Source organism: Trichomonas vaginalis, chromosome V (genome assembly GCF_026262505.1).
Source record: "Trichomonas vaginalis G3 chromosome V, whole genome shotgun sequence".
Taxonomy (NCBI): domain Eukaryota; phylum Parabasalia; order Trichomonadida; family Trichomonadidae; genus Trichomonas; species Trichomonas vaginalis.
In genome coordinates, this window is record NC_067207.1 from 727,596 (window position 1) to 753,717 (window position 26,122).

Below are 26,122 nucleotides of genomic sequence, written 5' to 3' on the forward strand. Positions count from 1 at the left end.
GGCAAATTAATTGTAATAATAGGAATACCTTATCCTTCCTTTGGTATGTTTGGAGAATTAACATTCCCTGCTTCAGTTTCGTTTGGCATTATTTGAAATGTGATGTAAAAATATAATTCTTTATTTTCTCTCAAATAATTGTCCTCAAAATTTTAAAAATTTGCCACCATTGATTTCAGAGGAGTTCAAAATTTTTCATTGATTTTAAACATGTGTTAACCATTTTGTAACGTCTGTAATAAATTATAAATTAATTGGAAATACGTTGGAATCTGATTGTTTACGCCCGTAAAATATTTTTATCATTATAATTGGACAATATTAGTATAATTCATGCATGAATGAATTTTGTGATCCGAACGAAGAGAAGAGGAATCATCATTATCAGATAAATAAGCCAAAAATAACTTGTCGATTGAGGTAGAAACTAAATATAATTTGGAAACTGCAACAAAACTCAGCTGGGATAAATATTTTGGCAGTCAAGATAAATATGATAAGATACATAACGGAACTGCATTATTTGATAATAGTAGTTTTAACAATTATTATGTTTTTGATTGTTTTTTTGAAGATTGCAAAGAAACTGGAGCCATTTTCATTTTAATATCTAACACTATTTACGTATTACTTGAAGAAGCAGTATTTTATAACTGTAGTTCCGCATCGGATGGCGGATCTGTTTTCGTTGGCTGTCAAGAAGGACAGTTTGTTCAACATCGAACATGCTATTATAAATCAATAGCAGAATCACAAAATATGGCATTTAGTCAAGGCGTTAAACCTTCTCCATCCAACAAAAACTATGCGATTGAAGTTTCGGTTTTTAAATGCGGTGAAAATGAAGAAAAAGGAAGTGTAACATTTGTTATTGGAAGTGGTGATATTCATTTTGAGAATTGCAACATCACAAACAACAAATGTAAAGAATGTTCATCAATGTTTATTGTACTCTTGGGATGTTCAGGTTCATATAATTTCTCAACTTTCAGAGAAAACAATCAAACTAGCAGTCAATCATTTTGTTTTGGTACTTGGAATCCTTCATTAAACAATACATTTTCTTATTGCAATGTTATTGGAAATAAATGCGGAATTGATCGCCAAATTCTATTTGCCTGTAGCTGCAATACTACTATATATCATTGCATATTTAAAGATAACATTGCAACATACATGTTTTATGTAGAATATCAAGGTTCTACTTTGATTATTTCAGATACATATGTTGAATCAAATTCTACAACAGGATATGATATCATATTTAATAATATAAAAGAATATAACAATTTTAATACTTTTATTCATTTATTTGATGCGGATTGTTCAATAAATTCTGAAAAAAATATAACCTTTTATATATCATTTCTTTCAAAATTTGCAAAAACAGCCTCTGCAGGATTAGTTCCATCAAAAAAATAAAAATTAATGTCCTCATATAGAATTTAGAATACATTTTATGGTCGGGGAGGATGAACTAATGATTTGAAAATGGAATGAATTCATAAAGACAGAAAAATTTCAATTAATAATATATTTGATTCAAACGCTGTTCGGCTTTAAAACACTTTAAACTTTCCTTTTTAAAAATGTAGAAATCAAGATTCTCCGCGGATTGTTTGCGCCGATAATATTTTTATCCGTACAAATTATCAATGAATGAGACTTGTGTGGCAGAAAGAAAATAAGATAAATAAACTTATTAACTTTTCAAATGATATGGAAAAACAGTGTAAATTTGAAAGCTGCAAGACGTTCCATAAGTTTGTTTCGGAGTTCTTGTGTCATCTTAAGGAGATTAAGAAGTTCTGGATTCGATGCTTCTAAGAAAAGCCATCTGTGGATGTTCATCGGTGTTTCGATTTGATTCCTTTCTCAAGATTTCGACATTCCGTTCGTAAATAAACGGAATGTTTCGATTTGTCCATCAATTTCTTCTGTTTTTCAACTTCGGACAACAATGTTTTCTTCAATTCGTCGACTTCATGGCATTTCTGTGTGAATGTTGCTGATTCTGATTTAAGACGACCTTCAATCAAAACAATCTTCTCTTTTAATAGGTCTAATGAATAAATTCTGTCACGAACTTAGTAATATGGTGAATGCTATTGATTCAAAATATTTGAATGCATCAACAATTTCATGAATATATGGAAAAATCAAATGATCTGAAATTTGAAATTACCTCTCTTTATGAGTAATTAAGAATAATAATAATTGAGATGATTATATTTATATATATTTGTTAATTTTTCAATAATTGACTATGTAATTGGGTATTTTTATTTGGATGAAATACAATTTAAGGTTGCGCTTACGCCCATCTGACTTTTATTCAAATTTCTGATAACTGGCGTGAAGCGTCATTGTAAATTAACCTTAAAATTCTGAATTGAAGGCCGTGTCATAGGGACGTAAGTACACTCTTAAAATCTTTTTGTTTATGATAGTTCACGCCCGTAAAATATTTTTACCATTAACATGCGACAAAATTCAGACAAGTCTTACAGGAATGAACTTTATGATACAGAGCAAAGAGAAGAATAACTCTCATTGTGAGATGATTAAACCTAACGAAAATGATATGTGTAGAAACACAGATTAAATTTGAAAAATGCCAGAAAGTTCAGCTGGGATGAATATTTTGATAATCAACTAAAATATGATAAAATCCAAAATAGCAGCTCATTATTTGATGAAACTAGTTCTAACAATTATTACGTTTTTGTTTGTTTCTTTAAAGAATGCAAAGAAACCGGCGCAATTTACGTTCAAAGAGAAAACGAAGTATTCACATTACTTGAGCAAGCATGATTTTATAATTGCAGTTCCACCACAGAAGATGGTGGTGGATCCGTTTACTTTAGCTGCTATCAAGAAGGGCAGTTTGTTCAGCATCAAACTTGTTATTATGCATCAGTAGCTAATCAAGCAATGACATTTCATCATAATGTTAGAGATACTCCTACTGATAAAAACCATGCATTTGATGTTTCAGTTTTTAGATGCGGAGAAAATGAAGAAAAAGGAAGTAAAACATTTTTATTGCATCTGGTGATATACGATTTGAGAATAGCAACATCACAAACAATAAATGCCAACAATATTCATCAAGCTTTATTGTCATCGGAAGAGGTTGGAGTACATGTAATTTCTCAATATTCAGAGATAATAACCAAACCCAAAGTATTTCATTACAATTTTTAGTTGGTGAATATAATTTAAACCAAATAGTGTCTTATTGCAAGGTTATTGGAAATAAATACGGAACAGACAATGAACAAGTTCTATTTTACTGTTGGAATTCAGTTTATATCGATCATTGCATATTTTTAAATAATTCTGCGAAGTACATGTTTCAGCAATATTATACAGCAGCCGTTTTGACTATTTCAGATTCATATATTGACTCAAATTCAACAACAGGAAGTGGAACTGTTAAATTTGAGAATCTAAAAAGAAATTACGATTTTGATTCCTTTTCCAATTTATACAAAGGAGAATGTTTAGTTGATTCAAAAATAGCCTCATATAGGTTGATTTTAATTTGTAAATTTGCAAAATGTTCAACACTTCAATTGTTTTCATGAAAAAAAGTAAAATTCAGCGAGTTTATTTTATGGTCTATTTGCATTTAAATCTTCGTGTTCATATGTTGAATAAAATTCGACATCACAACTAAGAATATCACAATATCAAATTCATCGTTGCTATTGAATTTTATATCTCAACTAGCAGGATGTATTGTACATGTAATTTTTTAATTCAGAAAAAAAAATTATACATCCACAGTGATACTCGTATATATAAATAGAAAATTGGCACCGAATAAAAACAGATCACAACGAATGGAGAAAATTTTAGGGACTACAAATTTTATCCACATGAAGAAAAAAATTTCGATTCCAATAATTTTGAAGTGAAAAAAGAATTGTAATTTTCACGCCCGTAAAATATTTTTGCCATATAATGTGACAAAAAATATGCAATTTGTGCTGAATGAATTTAATGATACAGAACAAATAGATTAAGGATAGCCATTATCAGTTTCCATATATCAATTCCGTGCAAATTTGCAAACTGCAAGAAAACTCAGTTGGAATGAATATTTTGGCCATCTAGATAAATATGATAAGATACATAACGGGACTGCACTATTTGATAATGGCAGTCTTAACAATTATTACGTTTTTATTTGTTTCTTTGAAGAATGTAAAGAAACAGGTGCCATTTACATTGAAAGAACAAATACTGTTTATGCATTGATTGAAGATACAGTATTTTATAATTGTTGTACCACATCAACATATGGTGGTGGATCTGTTATGTATTTCTGCCGAGAAGACGGACAATTTGTTCAGCACCGAACTTGTTATTACAAATCAATAGCACATGAAAATATGGCGTTTGTTCAAGGTGTCAAATCTTCTCCTTCTAATAAAAACTACGCGTTTGATGTTTCAGTTTTTAAATGTGGAGCAAATGAAAGAGATATTATAGATTGTATATTTGTTATTGCATTCGGAGATATCCATTTTGAGAATAACAACATTACAAACAATTATTGCATTACTTGCTCTTCACATTTCGATAGACTTGAAGGTGGCTCAGGTACATTCAATTTCTCAACATTCAGAGAAAACAATCAAACTAACAGGATGTCACTTTATTTTTGTTCTTACAATAGTTCATTCACTCATACAATTTCTTATTGCAATGTTATTGGAAATATATGTGAAACAGACATATACGATGTTCTGTTTAGTTGTGGACTTACAACTTATGTTGATCACTGCATAATTAAAAATAACATTGCAAAACATATATTTGAAGTTGATGGAACCTTGACTATTTCAGAATCATATGTTGATTCAAATTCAACATCTGGAGATGGTAGTATTATATTTAATAATCTAACTATAAACTACAATTTTAACACTTTTCATCATTTATTTAATGAAAATTGTTCAATAAATTCTGGAAAAATTATTACTTTAAATTTTTCATTTCTTTCTCCATTTGCAAAAACTGCTTCTGCAGGATTAGTTCCATCAAAAAAGTAAAAATTCATTACTCGGTATCCGCGCCTATCATAAGGTAGAATGCATTACTGAATTTAAAAACAAAGTATGGTATTACATACTAATATATAGATCACAAAAGCTCTAGTAATATCATTGGAGAATTAAAGTATGGGATGGAAACCTTAATTATTATGTTTGAATTGCTTGTAATGATTGATTTCGACCATCATGCTTAAGAATAGAAGGTATAGTTCTATGCTATCATTTGTTATGTTTAAAGCATTTAAAGCTGTTCATCGAAATTTGCACCATGTACAAAAACTTAACATTCATAATCTGAACAAAAATAAAGTTAAAAAATCAAATAAAGTAAATCAAACAATTTATAAAATAACAAATAAAAAACAATATAGAAATGGAAATAATTAAGCACGAAGTTCGGAGACAGTTGGTAAGAAAGGTTTGAGTGCTTGTCGTGATGGATTCCATCCTTTAGGTAAAACTTTCGAAGGACGAGAATTTGTTACTTTCGGAATTACGATTGCTTTGTTTATCTTGTTCCCTTCGATTGCAGAGATAGATTGTGCTGTTGAAGGAACTGAACTGACTGGGAATCCACCGCCAATGAACTTGGCTGTGTTTCCTGCTATTTCTTCTGTTTTTGACTGTGTTGATGACCTCATCTCGTGGACTTTCTTCTTCTCCATGAAATATGATGATTTAGTGTAATTGAGTTCACCACGAACTTCTTCAACACTCTTCTTAAGTTCATCGATGTTACTTGAGCGATCAAACAGCTCTGTTTCGATCTCTTGAAGTTGTTTCGTCTTCATTTCGAGCTGTTCTTCAAGAATTCTAATTTCTTCATCACCGTCATCTTTCGTTTGACTTCCAACTTTCCTTTGTTCGCGAACAAGAAGTTTACGACGTTCTTCACGAAGAACTTTAAGTTTGTCGATTCGATAAAGACGTTCCATAAGTTTGTTTCGGAGTTCTTGTGTCATCTTGAGGAGATTAAGAAGTTCTGGATTCGATGCTTCTAAGAAACGCCATCTGTGGATATTCATCGGCGTTTCAAGTTCATCTTCAAGAGCACGAACACGACCTTGTTGGAAAAGGATTCCTTTCTCAAGATTTCGACATTCCGTTCGTAAATAAACGGAATGTTTCGATTTGTCCATCAATTTCTTCTGTTTTTCAACTTCGGACAACAATGTTTTCTTCAATTCGTCGACTTCATGGCATTTCTGTGTGTATGTTGCTGATTCTGATTTAAGACGGCCTTCAATAAGAACAATCTTCTCTTTTAATAGATCTAATGAATAAATTCTGTCATGAATCTGCTTTTGATAAAATAAGTTATATGTTGAATGCAATTGATTCAATATATTCGAACTCATCAACACTTTCATGAATATAAGAAAAATATGGAAAAAATTTAGCAAACCTATTGAAAATATTATTATTTGAATGATACACAATTTAATTGGGACAATGTCACGCCCGTAAAATATTTTTGCCATAATAATGTTAAAAAATGAACAAAAATCAGAACAAAGGGGAAGGCTACACTTTGACTATCTCAGATTCATATGTTGATTCAAATTCAACAAATGGACTTGTTATATTTAATAATCTAACAATAAACTCATTTTTTAACACTTTTAATCATTTATTTAATGAAAATTGTTCAATAAATTCTGGAAAAATTATCACTTATAATTTTTCATATCTTTCTACATTGAGAGAGGGTCAAAGTTGCTATTTGTCACTTTTCCACAAGAATATAATGGGGAAAAAGTTATCATATAGTTGATCTCATTCACTGAGGTGAGAGATGCATGTAGTGTAATGGGATAAACAGTGGGATTGCTGCTCTAAGTCCTAGATTCGAGACACATTAGCTTCATTTTTCTCTTTTTTATTGACGTAAACTATTCAATTTTTGTGTTATCCATTCAAATTTCAGAATTTTTTTTGCAGATTTCACGCTACATTCGAAGTTACCTTTTGTAACAACCACCACTGCCTACGAAAGACGAAAGTGTGTCACGATTTCACCCGGAAATCCGAGGGTTGTTTAAGAGTAAGCACTTTTGGCACCTACTCTCAACATTTAAGGTTAATTTAAGAGTATGCACTTTTGTCACCTACTCTTTCTACATTTGTAAAAACTGCTTCTGCAGGATTAGTTCCATCAAAAAAGTAAAAAAATACGCCATCATTAATTAATATCTTAAGATATTTTTAATGATATGTTTGCATTTGATTCAGATACTTAAATAAAAAGAAAATTTTTGTCAGTGAACAATTAAATTGCAAGTCAATAAGAATACCCTATACATTTTTAAGAGAATGCAATATCCGTCTCCAAAGCTTTTCCATTTCTCAATCTTCATGGAGAAATTGAATTAGTCTGTCTTCCCCACATATTCAAAATTGATTAGTTTCTCCTCTTCTCCTTGGAGAAAATCGAAATGAGCTCATTGGGTGCTTTGACCAAATTTAAAAATTTACCAAATATTGTGTTTTGTCAAGTAATAAACTGACATTTTAAATAGATAAATGTAAAAAATAGTGTATAGTTTTTCATTTTGGAGAAGTTTGTATTTTGGGACGAACTTTAAATTGAACGGTCAATTTAAAGCAAGTATTCAATTTTTTGGTCAATTTAAAGCAATCTTATATGTAGTTTGTTTTAAAGGCTTGATCAATAGCATATGATCAGTACTCGTTGAGTATGTTATGATGTTAAGAGATAATGGATAGTACACTTTAATATTGAAATTGAATTTGGATTATTATGCAATATTCTATAATATATATTATGATGATCATAAGAATGTGTTGTATGTGATGACACTTAAGTATCATTGATATTTTTTAATTATTGAAAAAGTTAGTAAATAATATTTCTTAATGTGGTGTTCTATTCCGTGAATTCAATAATCACTGTTTTAGAATTTATAAGTATAAGCTGAAAATGATAAGCTTAGAATGACAAGCTGATGATGCCGGGATAAAAAATAATAATCTGTCAAAATGGTTATTTTAATAATAAATAATATAAGAAGGTTAGGAAATGGACTTTGACCTTGAGAAAAAGCCCATCTTCTAACTTTCAGACGAATTTTGGTTAACATTGCGAGTGTCTGCTGCAAATCTCTGCTGAAGCAGCAGGCACTCGCAATTGTAGGCCATGGCAATTGTATTTATAGTGTTAGAATACAATTGCCATGACTTTTGTGTAATCATTTGATCTTCCTGGAAGGAGTTGCAATGGAAGCCAAACTCCACTCCATCCAGTATCAGAAAGCCAGGAAGGAAGTCTTAACCTTGAGAAAGGGCTTCCTTCTAGGCTTTCTGTGTTACATTGGATCATAATCTGTAGAGAAGGGAGTATTTGCAGATTCTGGCCTCTTATAAGGCCAGATCTTCGTATTTCATGCTTCCCAGGGCCGGATTTCTCTCCTGCCGCCATAGATCAGGACGGCATTTGAGAAAGCCGGCCCTGAGTAATGTAAGCGAGGCTCTGGCCTCTACTGAGGCCAGAGACTGTGATATTACGTCTTTCAGGGCCGAGTTTCTGCGAGAATGTCTATCATGTGGATGATCATCGCAAAACTCGGCCCTGAGGATGAATTTTGCAGGCTCTGGCCTCAGTAGGAGCCAGGGCTTGGTATTGTAGGATTCCCATGGCCGGTTTTCGCTCCTGCCGCCTGGGATAAGGGCGGCATTTGAGAAAGCCGGCCCTATGGATTTAAAGCGAAGCCCTGGCCTTTGCTATGGTCAGGGCCTGTGTATTTCTTTCTTTCAGGGCCGAAATGAGAGGAGATCGTCAATGATGTGGACGATCTCCCTCAAAATCGGCCCTGAGGATTGCATTTGTAGGCTCTGGCCTTTGCTAGGGTCAGAGCTTCGTTTGGTAAGTATCCCAAGGCCGGATTCCGCTCCTGCCGCCCGGGATAAGGGCTGCATTTGAGAAAGCCGGCCCTGGGTATTTAAAACGAAGCCCTGGTCTTTGCTGGGGCCAGAGCATGTATCTGTATGTCTTTCAGGGCCGAGTTCTTGCGAGACTGTCGACATGATCGACGATCATCGCAAAACTCGGCCCTGAGGATTGTTTTTGAAAGCCCTGGCCACTGCTAAGGCCAGAGCTTCGTATGGGCACTCTCTCGGAGCTGGATTCCTCTCCGGCCGCCCTGAATCAGGGCGGTCTTTGAGGAAACCGGCCCCGAGGATGGTTTGCGAAGCTCTGGCCTTAGCAATGGCCAGAGCTTGTGATTTTAATGAAGAGCCAAGTTCCTCTCGGATCGTGCCTAATGAGGACGACCGTCGAGGAACTTGGCTCTGAGGAGATGAATTGTGAGCTCTGGCCTCGATGAAGGCCAGAGTTTTGAATGGAATGTTTTGATGGGATGAGCCAATGCTCAGTAAGCTCGTCCCATCAAAACATTCGATTAAAAATTGAATTAAAAATTATCGTAATCACTGAAAAATTACAACAATATTTTTGAATAATATTATTATATAATAAGAATTGAATAAATTTCTCACAAAATTAAATAAAAATTTCCAAAAAATATTAGAAAATTTTAAAAATTATTGAAAAAATAACAAATTTGATAAGAAAATTAAGGATTAGAGAAATTTAAGAAATATAGAAAATGGTTATTTATTATTGTAATGGGAAATTGAGGATATTTGAGGAGTTTTATACAGAATGTGATCTTTATAATTAAAAGAAATGAAGATATTCAAGAAAGGAGTTTACAAATGCAGGGTAAAGGAACAATACTCTGCATTTGTAAACTCCTTTCTTGAATTGAAATTCAATGAATCACATTCAAGTGAAAAAGTGCAAGCTATTCGAGAAAGGAGTTTACAAATGCAGGGTAAAGGAACAATACTCTGCATTTGTAAACTCCTTTCTTGAATTAAAATTCAATGAATCACATTCAAGTGAAAAAGTGCGAGTTTTCCTAATTTACACATATAAATGCAATATAATAGCAATATCCCACTAAGCACAAATGTAATCTCAATCAAAACACATTATCTTCATAAATGTTAACAAATTTTTCTATTCACACATGTCTAATCATAAATAATTAAGTCTATTCATCATTTATCGTCTAATCAAATATAATTTACATTCTCATTGATAATTGTTATATAAAAATAACATAGATTATATTTCAAATGAGACTCTTAGAGCTTTTCTTATTTTAACATTGTAATAATATAGAATAGCATATAGATATATATGTAATAACGTATATATATGCTTATTTCTCTCATGTTTCGAAATGCAATGTGATATTGCACTCACTTTTTATAGAAATCTACCATACTCATAGGAATGATGACATATACATTTGTCTATCTATCTACGTTGTAAAAACCTTCATTAGCCCTAAGCTCAAAGTTTTTCTCATTCATTGCTTTAAATTGACCAAAAAATTGAATACTTGCTTTAAATTGACCATTCAATTTAAAGTTCGTCCCTTTGTATTTTGGATTTTGGAGGTTCTTGTTGTTATTTCTACAAATTAGATCCTTATTAAAATTGTTAATTTTTCGATCATTAGCGATGTCACAGTTTAAATTGGAAATTCTTTTTCTTTGGATAGTTCACACCCGTAAAAATATTTTTACGACTTTATTATGCGACAAAATACAGACAAATCTTGCAGTGATGAACTTTATGATACAGAACAAAGAGAAGAATAATATTCATTACTAGATGATTAAACCTAATCAATCTTCGGCATATTTAAATGCACATATTAAATTTGAAAAATGCAAAAAAGTCCAGCTGGGATCAATATTTTGGTAGTAAAGATAAATGTGACTATATACAAAATGGGACCGTATTATTTGATAATAGCAGTATCAATAATTATTATGTTTTACTTTGTTTCTATAAAGAATGCAAAGAAACTGGCGCAATTTGCATTCAAAGAACTAATAAAGTGTGTACATTACTTGAAGAAACAGTATTTACCAATTGTAGTTCCACCACAGAATATGGTGGAGGGTCTGTTTATTATAACTGCCAAGCAGATGGAGAGTTCGTCCAACATCGAACATGTTATTATGCGTCAATAGCAGAGCAAGCTATGGCATTTGCTCAAGCTGCTAAGCAATACCTTTCTAATAAAAACTATGCAATTGAAGTTTCTGTTCTTAAATGTGGAGAAAATGAAGAAAAAGGAAGTTACACATTTGGTATTTCTTTTGGCGATATATGTTTTGATAATAACAACATCACAAACAACAAATGTATTCATCAATAACTATTGGACTTTTAGGAAATTCGGGTACATATAATTTTTCAACATTTAGAGAAAACGCTCAAATTGAAAGTTTTTCGCTTTTATTTTCCTCTTCAGATTATTCATTAACTCATACAGTTTCGTATTGTAATATTATTGGAAATAAATGTGGAGCAGATAAAAACCAAGTTCTATTTTATTGTATATCCAAAACTAATTTAGATCACTGCATATTTTTAAATAACACTGCAAAATACATGTTTGGGCAAGATATAGATGGTTATAATTCGACTATTTCAGATTCATATGTTGACTCTAATTCAACCACAGGATCAGGAACTGTTATATTTAAGAATATAAAAGAAGGTTACGATTTTAATACGTTTACTCATATATTTAATGAAAACTGCTCAATAGTTTCTCATAGAATAATCTCCCTTAAATCGATTTTTCTTTCAAAGTTTGCAAAAACTGCAACTGCAGGATTATTTTCACGCAAAGTATAGATATAAATGGCAGTATTATGTCGACAAAAGTCGTTATTCTGTTCAACGGCAAAACAAATTATTTAAGCTGTTAAATCTTTTCTTTTTTATAAAAACTTTGCTTTTAATTTTTCAATTTTTAAATGAGGAGAAAACAAACCAAAAGGAAGCAATACATTTCTAATTGGATATTGTGAAATACTAATTAAGAAAAATAACATCGCAAGCAATAAATGCATAGAAATTTCATTGTATCTGGATTTGCAGGATTTAAAAATAGGCGTTTATTAGTTTTGAGAGTGTATGAAATTTTTTTAACTTCAAATGAATTCTTAATATTAAATAAAGTAAATCAAACAATTTATAAAATAACAAATAAAAAAAAACAATATAGAAATAGAAATAATTAAGCACGAAGTTCGGAGACAGTTGGTAAGAAAGGTTTGAGTGCTTGTCGTGATGGATTCCATCCTTTAGGTAAAACTTTCGAAGGACGAGAATTTGTTACTTTCGGAATTACGATTGCTTTGTTTATCTTGTTCCCTTCGATTGCAGAGATAGATTGTGCTGTTGAAGGAACTGAACTGACTGGGAATCCACCGCCAATGAACTTGGCTGTGTTTCCTGCTATTTCTTCTGTTTTTGACTGTGTTGATGACCTCATCTCGTGGACTTTCTTCTTCTCCATGAAATATGATGATTTAGTGTAATTGAGTTCACCACGAACTTCTTCAACACTCTTCTTAAGTTCATCGATGTTACTTGAGCGATCAAACAGCTCTGTTTCGATCTCTTGAAGTTGTTTCGTCTTCATTTCGAGCTGTTCTTCAAGAATTCTAATTTCTTCATCACCGTCATCTTTCGTTTGACTTCCAACTTTCCTTTGTTCGCGAACAAGAAGTTTACGACGTTCTTCACGAAGAACTTTAAGTTTGTCGATTCGATAAAGACGTTCCATAAGTTTGTTTCGGAGTTCTTGTGTCATCTTGAGGAGATTAAGAAGTTCTGGATTCGATGCTTCTAAGAAACGCCATCTGTGGATATTCATCGGCGTTTCAAGTTCATCTTCAAGAGCACGAACACGACCTTGTTGGAAAAGGATTCCTTTCTCAAGATTTCGACATTCCGTTCGTAAATAAACGGAATGTTTCGATTTGTCCATCAATTTCTTCTGTTTTTCAACTTCGGACAACAATGTTTTCTTCAATTCGTCGACTTCATGGCATTTCTGTGTGTATGTTGCTGATTCTGATTTAAGACGGCCTTCAATAAGAACAATCTTCTCTTTTAATAGATCTAATGAATAAATTCTGTCATGAATCTGCTTTTGATAAAATAAGTTATATGTTGAATGCAATTGATTCAATATATTCGAACTCATCAACACTTTCATGAATATAAGAAAAATATGGAAAAAATTTAGCAAACCTATTGAAAATATTATTATTTGAATGATACACAATTTAATTGGGACAATGTCACGCCCGTAAAATATTTTTGCCATAATAATGTTAAAAAATGAACAAAAATCAGAACAAAGGGGAAGGCTACACTTTGACTATCTCAGATTCATATGTTGATTCAAATTCAACAAATGGACTTGTTATATTTAATAATCTAACAATAAACTCATTTTTTAACACTTTTAATCATTTATTTAATGAAAATTGTTCAATAAATTCTGGAAAAATTATCACTTATAATTTTTCATATCTTTCTACATTTGTAAAAACTGCTTCTGCAGGATTAGTTCCATCAAAAAAGTAAAAAAATACGCCATCATTAATTAATATCTTAAGATATTTTTAATGATATGTTTGCATTTGATTCAGATACTTAAATAAAAAGAAAATTTTTGTCAGTGAACAATTAAATTGCAAGTCAATAAGAATACCCTATACATTTTTAAGAGAATGCAATATCCGTCTCCAAAGCTTTTCCATTTCTCAATCTTCATGGAGAAATTGAATTAGTCTGTCTTCCCCACATATTCAAAATTGATTAGTTTCTCCTCTTCTCCTTGGAGAAAATCGAAATGAGCTCATTGGGTGCTTTGACCAAATTTAAAAATTTACCAAATATTGTGTTTTGTCAAGTAATAAACTGACATTTTAAATAGATAAATGTAAAAAATAGTGTATAGTTTTTCATTTTGGAGAAGTTTGTATTTTGGGACGAACTTTAAATTGAACGGTCAATTTAAAGCAAGTATTCAATTTTTTGGTCAATTTAAAGCAATCTTATATGTAGTTTGTTTTAAAGGCTTGATCAATAGCATATGATCAGTACTCGTTGAGTATGTTATGATGTTAAGAGATAATGGATAGTACACTTTAATATTGAAATTGAATTTGGATTATTATGCAATATTCTATAATATATATTATGATGATCATAAGAATGTGTTGTATGTGATGACACTTAAGTATCATTGATATTTTTTAATTATTGAAAAAGTTAGTAAATAATATTTCTTAATGTGGTGTTCTATTCCGTGAATTCAATAATCACTGTTTTAGAATTTATAAGTATAAGCTGAAAATGATAAGCTTAGAATGACAAGCTGATGATGCCGGGATAAAAAATAATAATCTGTCAAAATGGTTATTTTAATAATAAATAATATAGAAGGTTAGGAAATGGACTTTGACCTTGAGAAAAAGCCCATCTTCTAACTTTCAGACGAATTTTGGTTAACATTGCGAGTGTCTGCTGCAAATCTCTGCTGAAGCAGCAGGCACTCGCAATTGTAGGCCATGGCAATTGTATTTATAGTGTTAGAATACAATTGCCATGACTTTTGTGTAATCATTTGATCTTCCTGGAAGGAGTTGCAATGGAAGCCAAACTCCACTCCATCCAGTATCAGAAAGCCAGGAAGGAAGTCTTAACCTTGAGAAAGGGCTTCCTTCTAGGCTTTCTGTGTTACATTGGATCATAATCTGTAGAGAAGGGAGTATTTGCAGATTCTGGCCTCTTATAAGGCCAGATCTTCGTATTTCATGCTTCCCAGGGCCGGATTTCTCTCCTGCCGCCATAGATCAGGACGGCATTTGAGAAAGCCGGCCCTGAGTAATGTAAGCGAGGCTCTGGCCTCTACTGAGGCCAGAGACTGTGATATTACGTCTTTCAGGGCCGAGTTTCTGCGAGAATGTCTATCATGTGGATGATCATCGCAAAACTCGGCCCTGAGGATGAATTTTGCAGGCTCTGGCCTCAGTAGGAGCCAGGGCTTGGTATTGTAGGATTCCCATGGCCGGTTTTCGCTCCTGCCGCCTGGGATAAGGGCGGCATTTGAGAAAGCCGGCCCTATGGATTTAAAGCGAAGCCCTGGCCTTTGCTATGGTCAGGGCCTGTGTATTTCTTTCTTTCAGGGCCGAAATGAGAGGAGATCGTCAATGATGTGGACGATCTCCCTCAAAATCGGCCCTGAGGATTGCATTTGTAGGCTCTGGCCTTGCTAGGGTCAGAGCTTCGTTTGGTAAGTATCCCAAGGCCGGATTCCGCTCCTGCCGCCCGGGATAAGGGCTGCATTTGAGAAAGCCGGCCCTGGGTATTTAAAACGAAGCCCTGGTCTTTGCTGGGGCCAGAGCATGTATCTGTATGTCTTTCAGGGCCGAGTTCTTGCGAGACTGTCGACATGATCGACGATCATCGCAAAACTCGGCCCTGAGGATTGTTTTTGAAAGCCCTGGCCACTGCTAAGGCCAGAGCTTCGTATGGGCACTCTCTCGGAGCTGGATTCCTCTCCGGCCGCCCTGAATCAGGGCGGTCTTTGAGGAAACCGGCCCCGAGGATGGTTTGCGAAGCTCTGGCCTTAGCAATGGCCAGAGCTTGTGATTTTAATGAAGAGCCAAGTTCCTCTCGGATCGTGCCTAATGAGGACGACCGTCGAGGAACTTGGCTCTGAGGAGATGAATTGTGAGCTCTGGCCTCGATGAAGGCCAGAGTTTTGAATGGAATGTTTTGATGGGATGAGCCAATGCTCAGTAAGCTCGTCCCATCAAAACATTCGATTAAAAATTGAATTAAAAATTATCGTAATCACTGAAAAATTACAACAATATTTTTGAATAATATTATTATATAATAAGAATTGAATAAATTTCTCACAAAATTAAATAAAAATTTCCAAAAAATATTAGAAAATTTTAAAAATTATTGAAAAAATAACAAATTTGATAAGAAAATTAAGGATTAGAGAAATTTAAGAAATATAGAAAATGGTTATTTATTATTGTAATGGGAAATTGAGGATATTTGAGGAGTTTTATACAGAATGTGATCTTTATAATTAAAAGAAATGAAGATATTCAAGAAAGGAGTTTACAAATGCAGGGTAAAGGAACAATACTCTGCATTTGTAAACTCCTTTCTTGAATTGAAATTCAATGAATCACATTCAAGTGAAAAAGTGCAAGCTATTCGAGAAAGGAGTTTACAAATGCAGGGTAAAGGAACAATACTCTGCATTTGTAAACTCCTTTCTTGAATTAAAATTCAATGAATCACATTCAAGTGAAAAAGTGCGAGTTTTCCTAATTTACACATATAAATGCAATATAATAGCAATATCCCACTAAGCACAAATGTAATCTCAATCAAAACACATTATCTTCATAAATGTTAACAAATTTTTCTATTCACACATGTCTAATCATAAATAATTAAGTCTATTCATCATTTATCGTCTAATCAAATATAATTTACATTCTCATTGATAATTGTTATATAAAAATAACATAGATTATATTTCAAATGAGACTCTTAGAGCTTTTCTTATTTTAACATTGTAATAATATAGAATAGCATATAGATATATATGTAATAACGTATATATATGCTTATTTCTCTCATGTTTCGAAATGCAATGTGATATTGCACTCACTTTTTATAGAAATCTACCATACTCATAGGAATGATGACATATACATTTGTCTATCTATCTACGTTGTAAAAACCTTCATTAGCCCTAAGCTCAAAGTTTTTCTCATTCATTGCTTTAAATTGACCAAAAAATTGAATACTTGCTTTAAATTGACCATTCAATTTAAAGTTCGTCCCTTTGTATTTTGGATTTTGGAGGTTCTTGTTGTTATTTCTACAAATTAGATCCTTATTAAAATTGTTAATTTTTCGATCATTAGCGATGTCACAGTTTAAATTGGAAATTCTTTTTCTTTGGATAGTTCACACCCGTAAAAATATTTTTACGACTTTATTATGCGACAAAATACAGACAAATCTTGCAGTGATGAACTTTATGATACAGAACAAAGAGAAGAATAATATTCATTACTAGATGATTAAACCTAATCAATCTTCGGCATATTTAAATGCACATATTAAATTTGAAAAATGCAAAAAAAGTCCAGCTGGGATCAATATTTTTTAGTAAAGATAAATGTACTATATACAAAATGGGACCGTATTATTTGATAATAGCAGTATCAATAATTATTATGTTTTACTTTGTTTCTATAAAGAATGCAAAGAAACTGGCGCAATTTGCATTCAAAGAACTAATAAAGTGTGTACATTACTTGAAGAAACAGTATTTACCAATTGTAGTTCCACCACAGAATATGGTGGAGGGTCTGTTTATTATAACTGCCAAGCAGATGGAGAGTTCGTCCAACATCGAACATGTTATTATGCGTCAATAGCAGAGCAAGCTATGGCATTTGCTCAAGCTGCTAAGCAATACCTTTCTAATAAAAACTATGCAATTGAAGTTTCTGTTCTTAAATGTGGAGAAAATGAAGAAAAAGGAAGTTACACATTTGGTATTTCTTTTGGCGATATATGTTTTGATAATAACAACATCACAAACAACAAATGTATTCATCAATAACTATTGGACTTTTAGGAAATTCGGGTACATATAATTTTTCAACATTTAGAGAAAACGCTCAAATTGAAAGTTTTTCGCTTTTATTTTCCTCTTCAGATTATTCATTAACTCATACAGTTTCGTATTGTAATATTATTGGAAATAAATGTGGAGCAGATAAAAACCAAGTTCTATTTTATTGTATATCCAAAACTAATTTAGATCACTGCATATTTTTAAATAACACTGCAAAATACATGTTTGGGCAAGATATAGATGGTTATAATTCGACTATTTCAGATTCATATGTTGACTCTAATTCAACCACAGGATCAGGAACTGTTATATTTAAGAATATAAAAGAAGGTTACGATTTTAATACGTTTACTCATATATTTAATGAAAACTGCTCAATAGTTTCTCATAGAATAATCTCCCTTAAATCGATTTTTCTTTCAAAGTTTGCAAAAACTGCAACTGCAGGATTATTTTCACGCAAAGTATAGATATAAATGGCAGTATTATGTCGACAAAAGTCGTTATTCTGTTCAACGGCAAAACAAATTATTTAAGCTGTTAAATCTTTTCTTTTTATAAAAACTTTGCTTTTAATTTTTCAATTTTTAAATGAGGAGAAAACAAACCAAAAGGAAGCAATACATTTCTAATTGGATATTGTGAAATACTAATTAAGAAAAATAACATCGCAAGCAATAAATGCATAGAAATTTCATTGTATCTGGATTTGCAGGATTTAAAAATAGGCGTTTATTAGTTTTGAGAGTGTATGAAATTTTTTTAACTTCAAATGAATTCTTAATATTAAATAAAGTAAATCAAACAATTTATAAAATAACAAATAAAAAAAAACAATATAGAAATAGAAATAATTAAGCACGAAGTTCGGAGACAGTTGGTAAGAAAGGTTTGAGTGCTTGTCGTGATGGATTCCATCCTTTAGGTAAAACTTTCGAAGGACGAGAATTTGTTACTTTCGGAATTACGATTGCTTTGTTTATCTTGTTCCCTTCGATTGCAGAGATAGATTGTGCTGTTGAAGGAACTGAACTGACTGGGAATCCACCGCCAATGAACTTGGCTGTGTTTCCTGCTATTTCTTCTGTTTTTGACTGTGTTGATGACCTCATCTCGTGGACTTTCTTCTTCTCCATGAAATATGATGATTTAGTGTAATTGAGTTCACCACGAACTTCTTCAACACTCTTCTTAAGTTCATCGATGTTACTTGAGCGATCAAACAGCTCTGTTTCGATCTCTTGAAGTTGTTTCGTCTTCATTTCGAGCTGTTCTTCAAGAATTCTAATTTCTTCATCACCGTCATCTTTCGTTTGACTTCCAACTTTCCTTTGTTCGCGAACAAGAAGTTTACGACGTTCTTCACGAAGAACTTTAAGTTTGTCGATTCGATAAAGACGTTCCATAAGTTTGTTTCGGAGTTCTTGTGTCATCTTGAGGAGATTAAGAAGTTCTGGATTCGATGCTTCTAAGAAACGCCATCTGTGGATATTCATCGGCGTTTCAAGTTCATCTTCAAGAGCACGAACACGACCTTGTTGGAAAAGGATTCCTTTCTCAAGATTTCGACATTCCGTTCGTAAATAAACGGAATGTTTCGATTTGTCCATCAATTTCTTCTGTTTTTCAACTTCGGACAACAATGTTTTCTTCAATTCGTCGACTTCATGGCATTTCTGTGTGTATGTTGCTGATTCTGATTTAAGACGGCCTTCAATAAGAACAATCTTCTCTTTTAATAGATCTAATGAATAAATTCTGTCATGAATCTGCTTTTGATAAAATAAGTTATATGTTGAATGCAATTGATTCAATATATTCGAACTCATCAACACTTTCATGAATATAAGAAAAATATGGAAAAAATTTAGCAAACCTATTGAAAATATTATTATTTGAATGATACACAATTTAATTGGGACAATGTCACGCCCGTAAAATATTTTTGCCATAATAATGTTAAAAAATGAACAAAAATCAGAACAAAGGGGAAGGCTACACTTTGACTATCTCAGATTCATATGTTGATTCAAATTCAACAAATGGACTTGTTATATTTAATAATCTAACAATAAACTCATTTTTTAACACTTTTAATCATTTATTTAATGAAAATTGTTCAATAAATTCTGGAAAAATCACTTATAATTTTTCATATCTTTCTACATTTGTAAAAACTGCTTCTGCAGGATTAGTTCCATCAAAAAAGTAAAAAAATACGCCATCATTAATTAATATCTTAAGATATTTTTAATGATATGTTTGCATTTGATTCAGATACTTAAATAAAAAGAAAATTTTTGTCAGTGAACAATTAAATTGCAAGTCAATAAGAATACCCTATACATTTTTAAGAGAATGCAATATCCGTCTCCAAAGCTTTTCCATTTCTCAATCTTCATGGAGAAATTGAATTAGTCTGTCTTCCCCACATATTCAAAATTGATTAGTTTCTCCTCTTCTCCTTGGAGAAAATCGAAATGAGCTCATTGGGTGCTTTGACCAAATTTAAAAATTTACCAAATATTGTGTTTTGTCAAGTAATAAACTGACATTTTAAATAGATAAATGTAAAAAATAGTGTATAGTTTTTCATTTTGGAGAAGTTTGTATTTTGGGACGAACTTTAAATTGAACGGTCAATTTAAAGCAAGTATTCAATTTTTTGGTCAATTTAAAGCAATCTTATATGTAGTTTGTTTTAAAGGCTTGATCAATAGCATATGATCAGTACTCGTTGAGTATGTTATGATGTTAAGAGATAATGGATAGTACACTTTAATATTGAAATTGAATTTGGATTATTATGCAATATTCTATAATATATATTATGATGATCATAAGAATGTGTTGTATGTGATGACACTTAAGTATCATTGATATTTTTTAATTATTGAAAAAGTTAGTAAATAATATTTCTTAATGTGGTGTTCTATTCCGTGAATTCAATAATCACTGTTTTAGAATTTATAAGTATAAGCTGAAAATGATAAGCTTAGAATGACAAGCTGATGATGCCGGGATAAAAAATAATAATCTGTCAAAATGGTTATTTTAATAATAAATAATATAAGAAGGTTAGGAAATGGACTTTGACCTTGAGAAAAAGCCCATCTTCTAACTTTCAGACGAATTTTGGTTAACATTGCGAGTGTCTGCTGCAAATCTCTGCTGAAGCAGCAGGCACTCGCAATTGTAGGCCATGGCAATTGTATTTATAGTGTTAGAATACAATTGCCATGACTTTTGTGTAATCATTTGATCTTCCTGGAAGGAGTTGCAATGGAAGCCAAACTCCACTCCATCCAGTATCAGAAAGCCAGGAAGGAAGTCTTAACCTTGAGAAAGGGCTTCCTTCTAGGCTTTCTGTGTTACATTGGATCATAATCTGTAGAGAAGGGAGTATTTGCAGATTCTGGCCTCTTATAAGGCCAGATCTTCGTATTTCATGCTTCCCAGGGCCGGATTTCTCTCCTGCCGCCATAGATCAGGACGGCATTTGAGAAAGCCGGCCCTGAGTAATGTAAGCGAGGCTCTGGCCTCTACTGAGGCCAGAGACTGTGATATTACGTCTTTCAGGGCCGAGTTTCTGCGAGAATGTCTATCATGTGGATGATCATCGCAAAACTCGGCCCTGAGGATGAATTTTGCAGGCTCTGGCCTCAGTAGGAGCCAGGGCTTGGTATTGTAGGATTCCCATGGCCGGTTTTCGCTCCTGCCGCCTGGGATAAGGGCGGCATTTGAGAAAGCCGGCCCTATGGATTTAAAGCGAAGCCCTGGCCTTTGCTATGGTCAGGGCCTGTGTATTTCTTTCTTTCAGGGCCGAAATGAGAGGAGATCGTCAATGATGTGGACGATCTCCCTCAAAATCGGCCCTGAGGATTGCATTTGTAGGCTCTGGCCTTTGCTAGGGTCAGAGCTTCGTTTGGTAAGTATCCCAAGGCCGGATTCCGCTCCTGCCGCCCGGGATAAGGGCTGCATTTGAGAAAGCCGGCCCTGGGTATTTAAAACGAAGCCCTGGTCTTTGCTGGGGCCAGAGCATGTATCTGTATGTCTTTCAGGGCCGAGTTCTTGCGAGACTGTCGACATGATCGACGATCATCGCAAAACTCGGCCCTGAGGATTGTTTTTGAAAGCCCTGGCCACTGCTAAGGCCAGAGCTTCGTATGGGCACTCTCTCGGAGCTGGATTCCTCTCCGGCCGCCCTGAATCAGGGCGGTCTTTGAGGAAACCGGCCCCGAGGATGGTTTGCGAAGCTCTGGCCTTAGCAATGGCCAGAGCTTGTGATTTTAATGAAGAGCCAAGTTCCTCTCGGATCGTGCCTAATGAGGACGACCGTCGAGGAACTTGGCTCTGAGGAGATGAATTGTGAGCTCTGGCCTCGATGAAGGCCAGAGTTTTGAATGGAATGTTTTGATGGGATGAGCCAATGCTCAGTAAGCTCGTCCCATCAAAACATTCGATTAAAAATTGAATTAAAAATTATCGTAATCACTGAAAAATTACAACAATATTTTTGAATAATATTATTATATAATAAGAATTGAATAAATTTCTCACAAAATTAAATAAAAATTTCCAAAAAATATTAGAAAATTTTAAAAATTATTGAAAAAATAACAAATTTGATAAGAAAATTAAGGATTAGAGAAATTTAAGAAATATAGAAAATGGTTATTTATTATTGTAATGGGAAATTGAGGATATTTGAGGAGTTTTATACAGAATGTGATCTTTATAATTAAAAGAAATGAAGATATTCAAGAAAGGAGTTTACAAATGCAGGGTAAAGGAACAATACTCTGCATTTGTAAACTCCTTTCTTGAATTGAAATTCAATGAATCACATTCAAGTGAAAAAGTGCAAGCTATTCGAGAAAGGAGTTTACAAATGCAGGGTAAAGGAACAATACTCTGCATTTGTAAACTCCTTTCTTGAATTAAAATTCAATGAATCACATTCAAGTGAAAAAGTGCGAGTTTTCCTAATTTACACATATAAATGCAATATAATAGCAATATCCCACTAAGCACAAATGTAATCTCAATCAAAACACATTATCTTCATAAATGTTAACAAATTTTTCTATTCACACATGTCTAATCATAAATAATTAAGTCTATTCATCATTTATCGTCTAATCAAATATAATTTACATTCTCATTGATAATTGTTATATAAAAATAACATAGATTATATTTCAAATGAGACTCTTAGAGCTTTTCTTATTTTAACATTGTAATAATATAGAATAGCATATAGATATATATGTAATAACGTATATATATGCTTATTTCTCTCATGTTTCGAAATGCAATGTGATATTGCACTCACTTTTTATAGAAATCTACCATACTCATAGGAATGATGACATATACATTTGTCTATCTATCTACGTTGTAAAAACCTTCATTAGCCCTAAGCTCAAAGTTTTTCTCATTCATTGCTTTAAATTGACCAAAAAATTGAATACTTGCTTTAAATTGACCATTCAATTTAAAGTTCGTCCCTTTGTATTTTGGATTTTGGAGGTTCTTGTTGTTATTTCTACAAATTAGATCCTTATTAAAATTGTTAATTTTTCGATCATTAGCGATGTCACAGTTTAAATTGGAAATTCTTTTTCTTTGGATAGTTCACACCCGTAAAAATATTTTTACGACTTTATTATGCGACAAAATACAGACAAATCTTGCAGTGATGAACTTTATGATACAGAACAAAGAGAAGAATAATATTCATTACTAGATGATTAAACCTAATCAATCTTCGGCATATTTAAATGCACATATTAAATTTGAAAAATGCAAAAAAGTCCAGCTGGGATCAATATTTTGGTAGTAAAGATAAATGTGACTATATACAAAATGGGACCGTATTATTTGATAATAGCAGTATCAATAATTATTATGTTTTACTTTGTTTCTATAAAGAATGCAAAGAAACTGGCGCAATTTGCATTCAAAGAACTAATAAAGTGTGTACATTACTTGAAGAAACAGTATTTACCAATTGTAGTTCCACCACAGAATATGGTGGAGGGTCTGTTTATTATAACTGCCAAGCAGATGGAGAGTTCGTCCAACATCGAACATGTTATTATGCGTCAATAGCAGAGCAAGCTATGGCATTTGCTCAAGCTGCTAAGCAATACCTTTCTAATAAAAACTATGCAATTGAAGTTTCTGTTCTTAAATGTGGAGAAAATGAAGAAAAAGGAAGTTACACATTTGGTATTTCTTTTGGCGATATATGTTTTGATAATAACAACATCACAAACAACAAATGTATTCATCAATAACTATTGGACTTTTAGGAAATTCGGGTACATATAATTTTTCAACATTTAGAGAAAACGCTCAAATTGAAAGTTTTTCGCTTTTATTTTCCTCTTCAGATTATTCATTAACTCATACAGTTTCGTATTGTAATATTATTGGAAATAAATGTGGAGCAGATAAAAACCAAGTTCTATTTTATTGTATATCCAAAACTAATTTAGATCACTGCATATTTTTAAATAACACTGCAAAATACATGTTTGGGCAAGATATAGATGGTTATAATTCGACTATTTCAGATTCATATGTTGACTCTAATTCAACCACAGGATCAGGAACTGTTATATTTAAGAATATAAAAGAAGGTTACGATTTTAATACGTTTACTCATATATTTAATGAAAACTGCTCAATAGTTTCTCATAGAATAATCTCCCTTAAATCGATTTTTCTTTCAAAGTTTGCAAAAACTGCAACTGCAGGATTATTTTCACGCAAAGTATAGATATAAATGGCAGTATTATGTCGACAAAAGTCGTTATTCTGTTCAACGGCAAAACAAATTATTTAAGCTGTTAAATCTTTTCTTTTTTATAAAAACTTTGCTTTTAATTTTTCAATTTTTAAATGAGGAGAAAACAAACCAAAAGGAAGCAATACATTTCTAATTGGATATTGTGAAATACTAATTAAGAAAAATAACATCGCAAGCAATAAATGCATAGAAATTTCATTGTATCTGGATTTGCAGGATTTAAAAATAGGCGTTTATTAGTTTTGAGAGTGTATGAAATTTTTTTAACTTCAAATGAATTCTTAATATTAAATAAAGTAAATCAAACAATTTATAAAATAACAAATAAAAAAAACAATATAGAAATAGAAATAATTAAGCACGAAGTTCGGAGACAGTTGGTAAGAAAGGTTTGAGTGCTTGTCGTGATGGATTCCATCCTTTAGGTAAAACTTTCGAAGGACGAGAATTTGTTACTTTCGGAATTACGATTGCTTTGTTTATCTTGTTCCCTTCGATTGCAGAGATAGATTGTGCTGTTGAAGGAACTGAACTGACTGGGAATCCACCGCCAATGAACTTGGCTGTGTTTCCTGCTATTTCTTCTGTTTTTGACTGTGTTGATGACCTCATCTCGTGGACTTTCTTCTTCTCCATGAAATATGATGATTTAGTGTAATTGAGTTCACCACGAACTTCTTCAACACTCTTCTTAAGTTCATCGATGTTACTTGAGCGATCAAACAGCTCTGTTTCGATCTCTTGAAGTTGTTTCGTCTTCATTTCGAGCTGTTCTTCAAGAATTCTAATTTCTTCATCACCGTCATCTTTCGTTTGACTTCCAACTTTCCTTTGTTCGCGAACAAGAAGTTTACGACGTTCTTCACGAAGAACTTTAAGTTTGTCGATTCGATAAAGACGTTCCATAAGTTTGTTTCGGAGTTCTTGTGTCATCTTGAGGAGATTAAGAAGTTCTGGATTCGATGCTTCTAAGAAACGCCATCTGTGGATATTCATCGGCGTTTCAAGTTCATCTTCAAGAGCACGAACACGACCTTGTTGGAAAAGGATTCCTTTCTCAAGATTTCGACATTCCGTTCGTAAATAAACGGAATGTTTCGATTTGTCCATCAATTTCTTCTGTTTTTCAACTTCGGACAACAATGTTTTCTTCAATTCGTCGACTTCATGGCATTTCTGTGTGTATGTTGCTGATTCTGATTTAAGACGGCCTTCAATAAGAACAATCTTCTCTTTTAATAGATCTAATGAATAAATTCTGTCATGAATCTGCTTTTGATAAAATAAGTTATATGTTGAATGCAATTGATTCAATATATTCGAACTCATCAACACTTTCATGAATATAAGAAAAATATGGAAAAAATTTAGCAAACCTATTGAAAATATTATTATTTGAATGATACACAATTTAATTGGACAATGTCACGCCCGTAAAATATTTTTGCCATAATAATGTTAAAAAATGAACAAAAATCAGAACAAAGGGGAAGGCTACACTTTGACTATCTCAGATTCATATGTTGATTCAAATTCAACAAATGGACTTGTTATATTTTAATAATCTAACAATAAACTCATTTTTTAACCCTTTTAATCATTTATTTAATGAAAATTGTTCAATAAATTCTGGAAAAATTATCACTTAT

The 26,122-nt window shown here is 32.5% G+C and overlaps 4 protein-coding genes across 4 annotated transcripts, besides 2 other annotated features; all 4 read right to left on the bottom strand.

The window, feature by feature from the left end:
* Positions 1-2,302: 2,302 nt before the first annotated feature.
* Positions 2,303-2,429: a mobile genetic element.
* Positions 2,430-5,449: 3,020 nt separating this feature from the next.
* Positions 5,450-6,436, bottom strand: TVAGG3_0257550 (cilia- and flagella-associated protein 58-related family; the record flags this gene model as incomplete). The annotated part of the gene is made up of 1 exon (XM_051228273.1): positions 5,450-6,436. One exon carries the CDS (start codon positions 6,434-6,436, stop codon positions 5,450-5,452), a length of 987 nt encoding a protein of 328 aa, XP_051098003.1.
* A 697-nt stretch (positions 6,437-7,133) lies between these two features.
* Positions 7,134-7,180: a mobile genetic element.
* A 5,013-nt stretch (positions 7,181-12,193) lies between these two features.
* On the bottom strand, positions 12,194-13,180 carry TVAGG3_0257570 (cilia- and flagella-associated protein 58-related family; the record flags this gene model as incomplete). Its single annotated transcript, XM_051228274.1, has 1 exon — positions 12,194-13,180. One exon carries the CDS (start codon positions 13,178-13,180, stop codon positions 12,194-12,196), a length of 987 nt encoding a protein of 328 aa, XP_051098004.1.
* A 5,330-nt stretch (positions 13,181-18,510) lies between these two features.
* Positions 18,511-19,497, bottom strand: TVAGG3_0257580 (cilia- and flagella-associated protein 58-related family; the record flags this gene model as incomplete). The annotated part of the gene is made up of 1 exon (XM_051228275.1): positions 18,511-19,497. The coding sequence occupies one exon, from the start codon at positions 19,495-19,497 to the stop codon at positions 18,511-18,513; it is 987 nt and encodes a 328-aa protein (XP_051098005.1).
* Positions 19,498-24,827: 5,330 nt separating this feature from the next.
* Positions 24,828-25,814, bottom strand: TVAGG3_0257590 (cilia- and flagella-associated protein 58-related family; the record flags this gene model as incomplete). The annotated part of the gene is made up of 1 exon (XM_051228276.1): positions 24,828-25,814. One exon carries the CDS (start codon positions 25,812-25,814, stop codon positions 24,828-24,830), a length of 987 nt encoding a protein of 328 aa, XP_051098006.1.
* Positions 25,815-26,122: the final 308 nt, after the last annotated feature.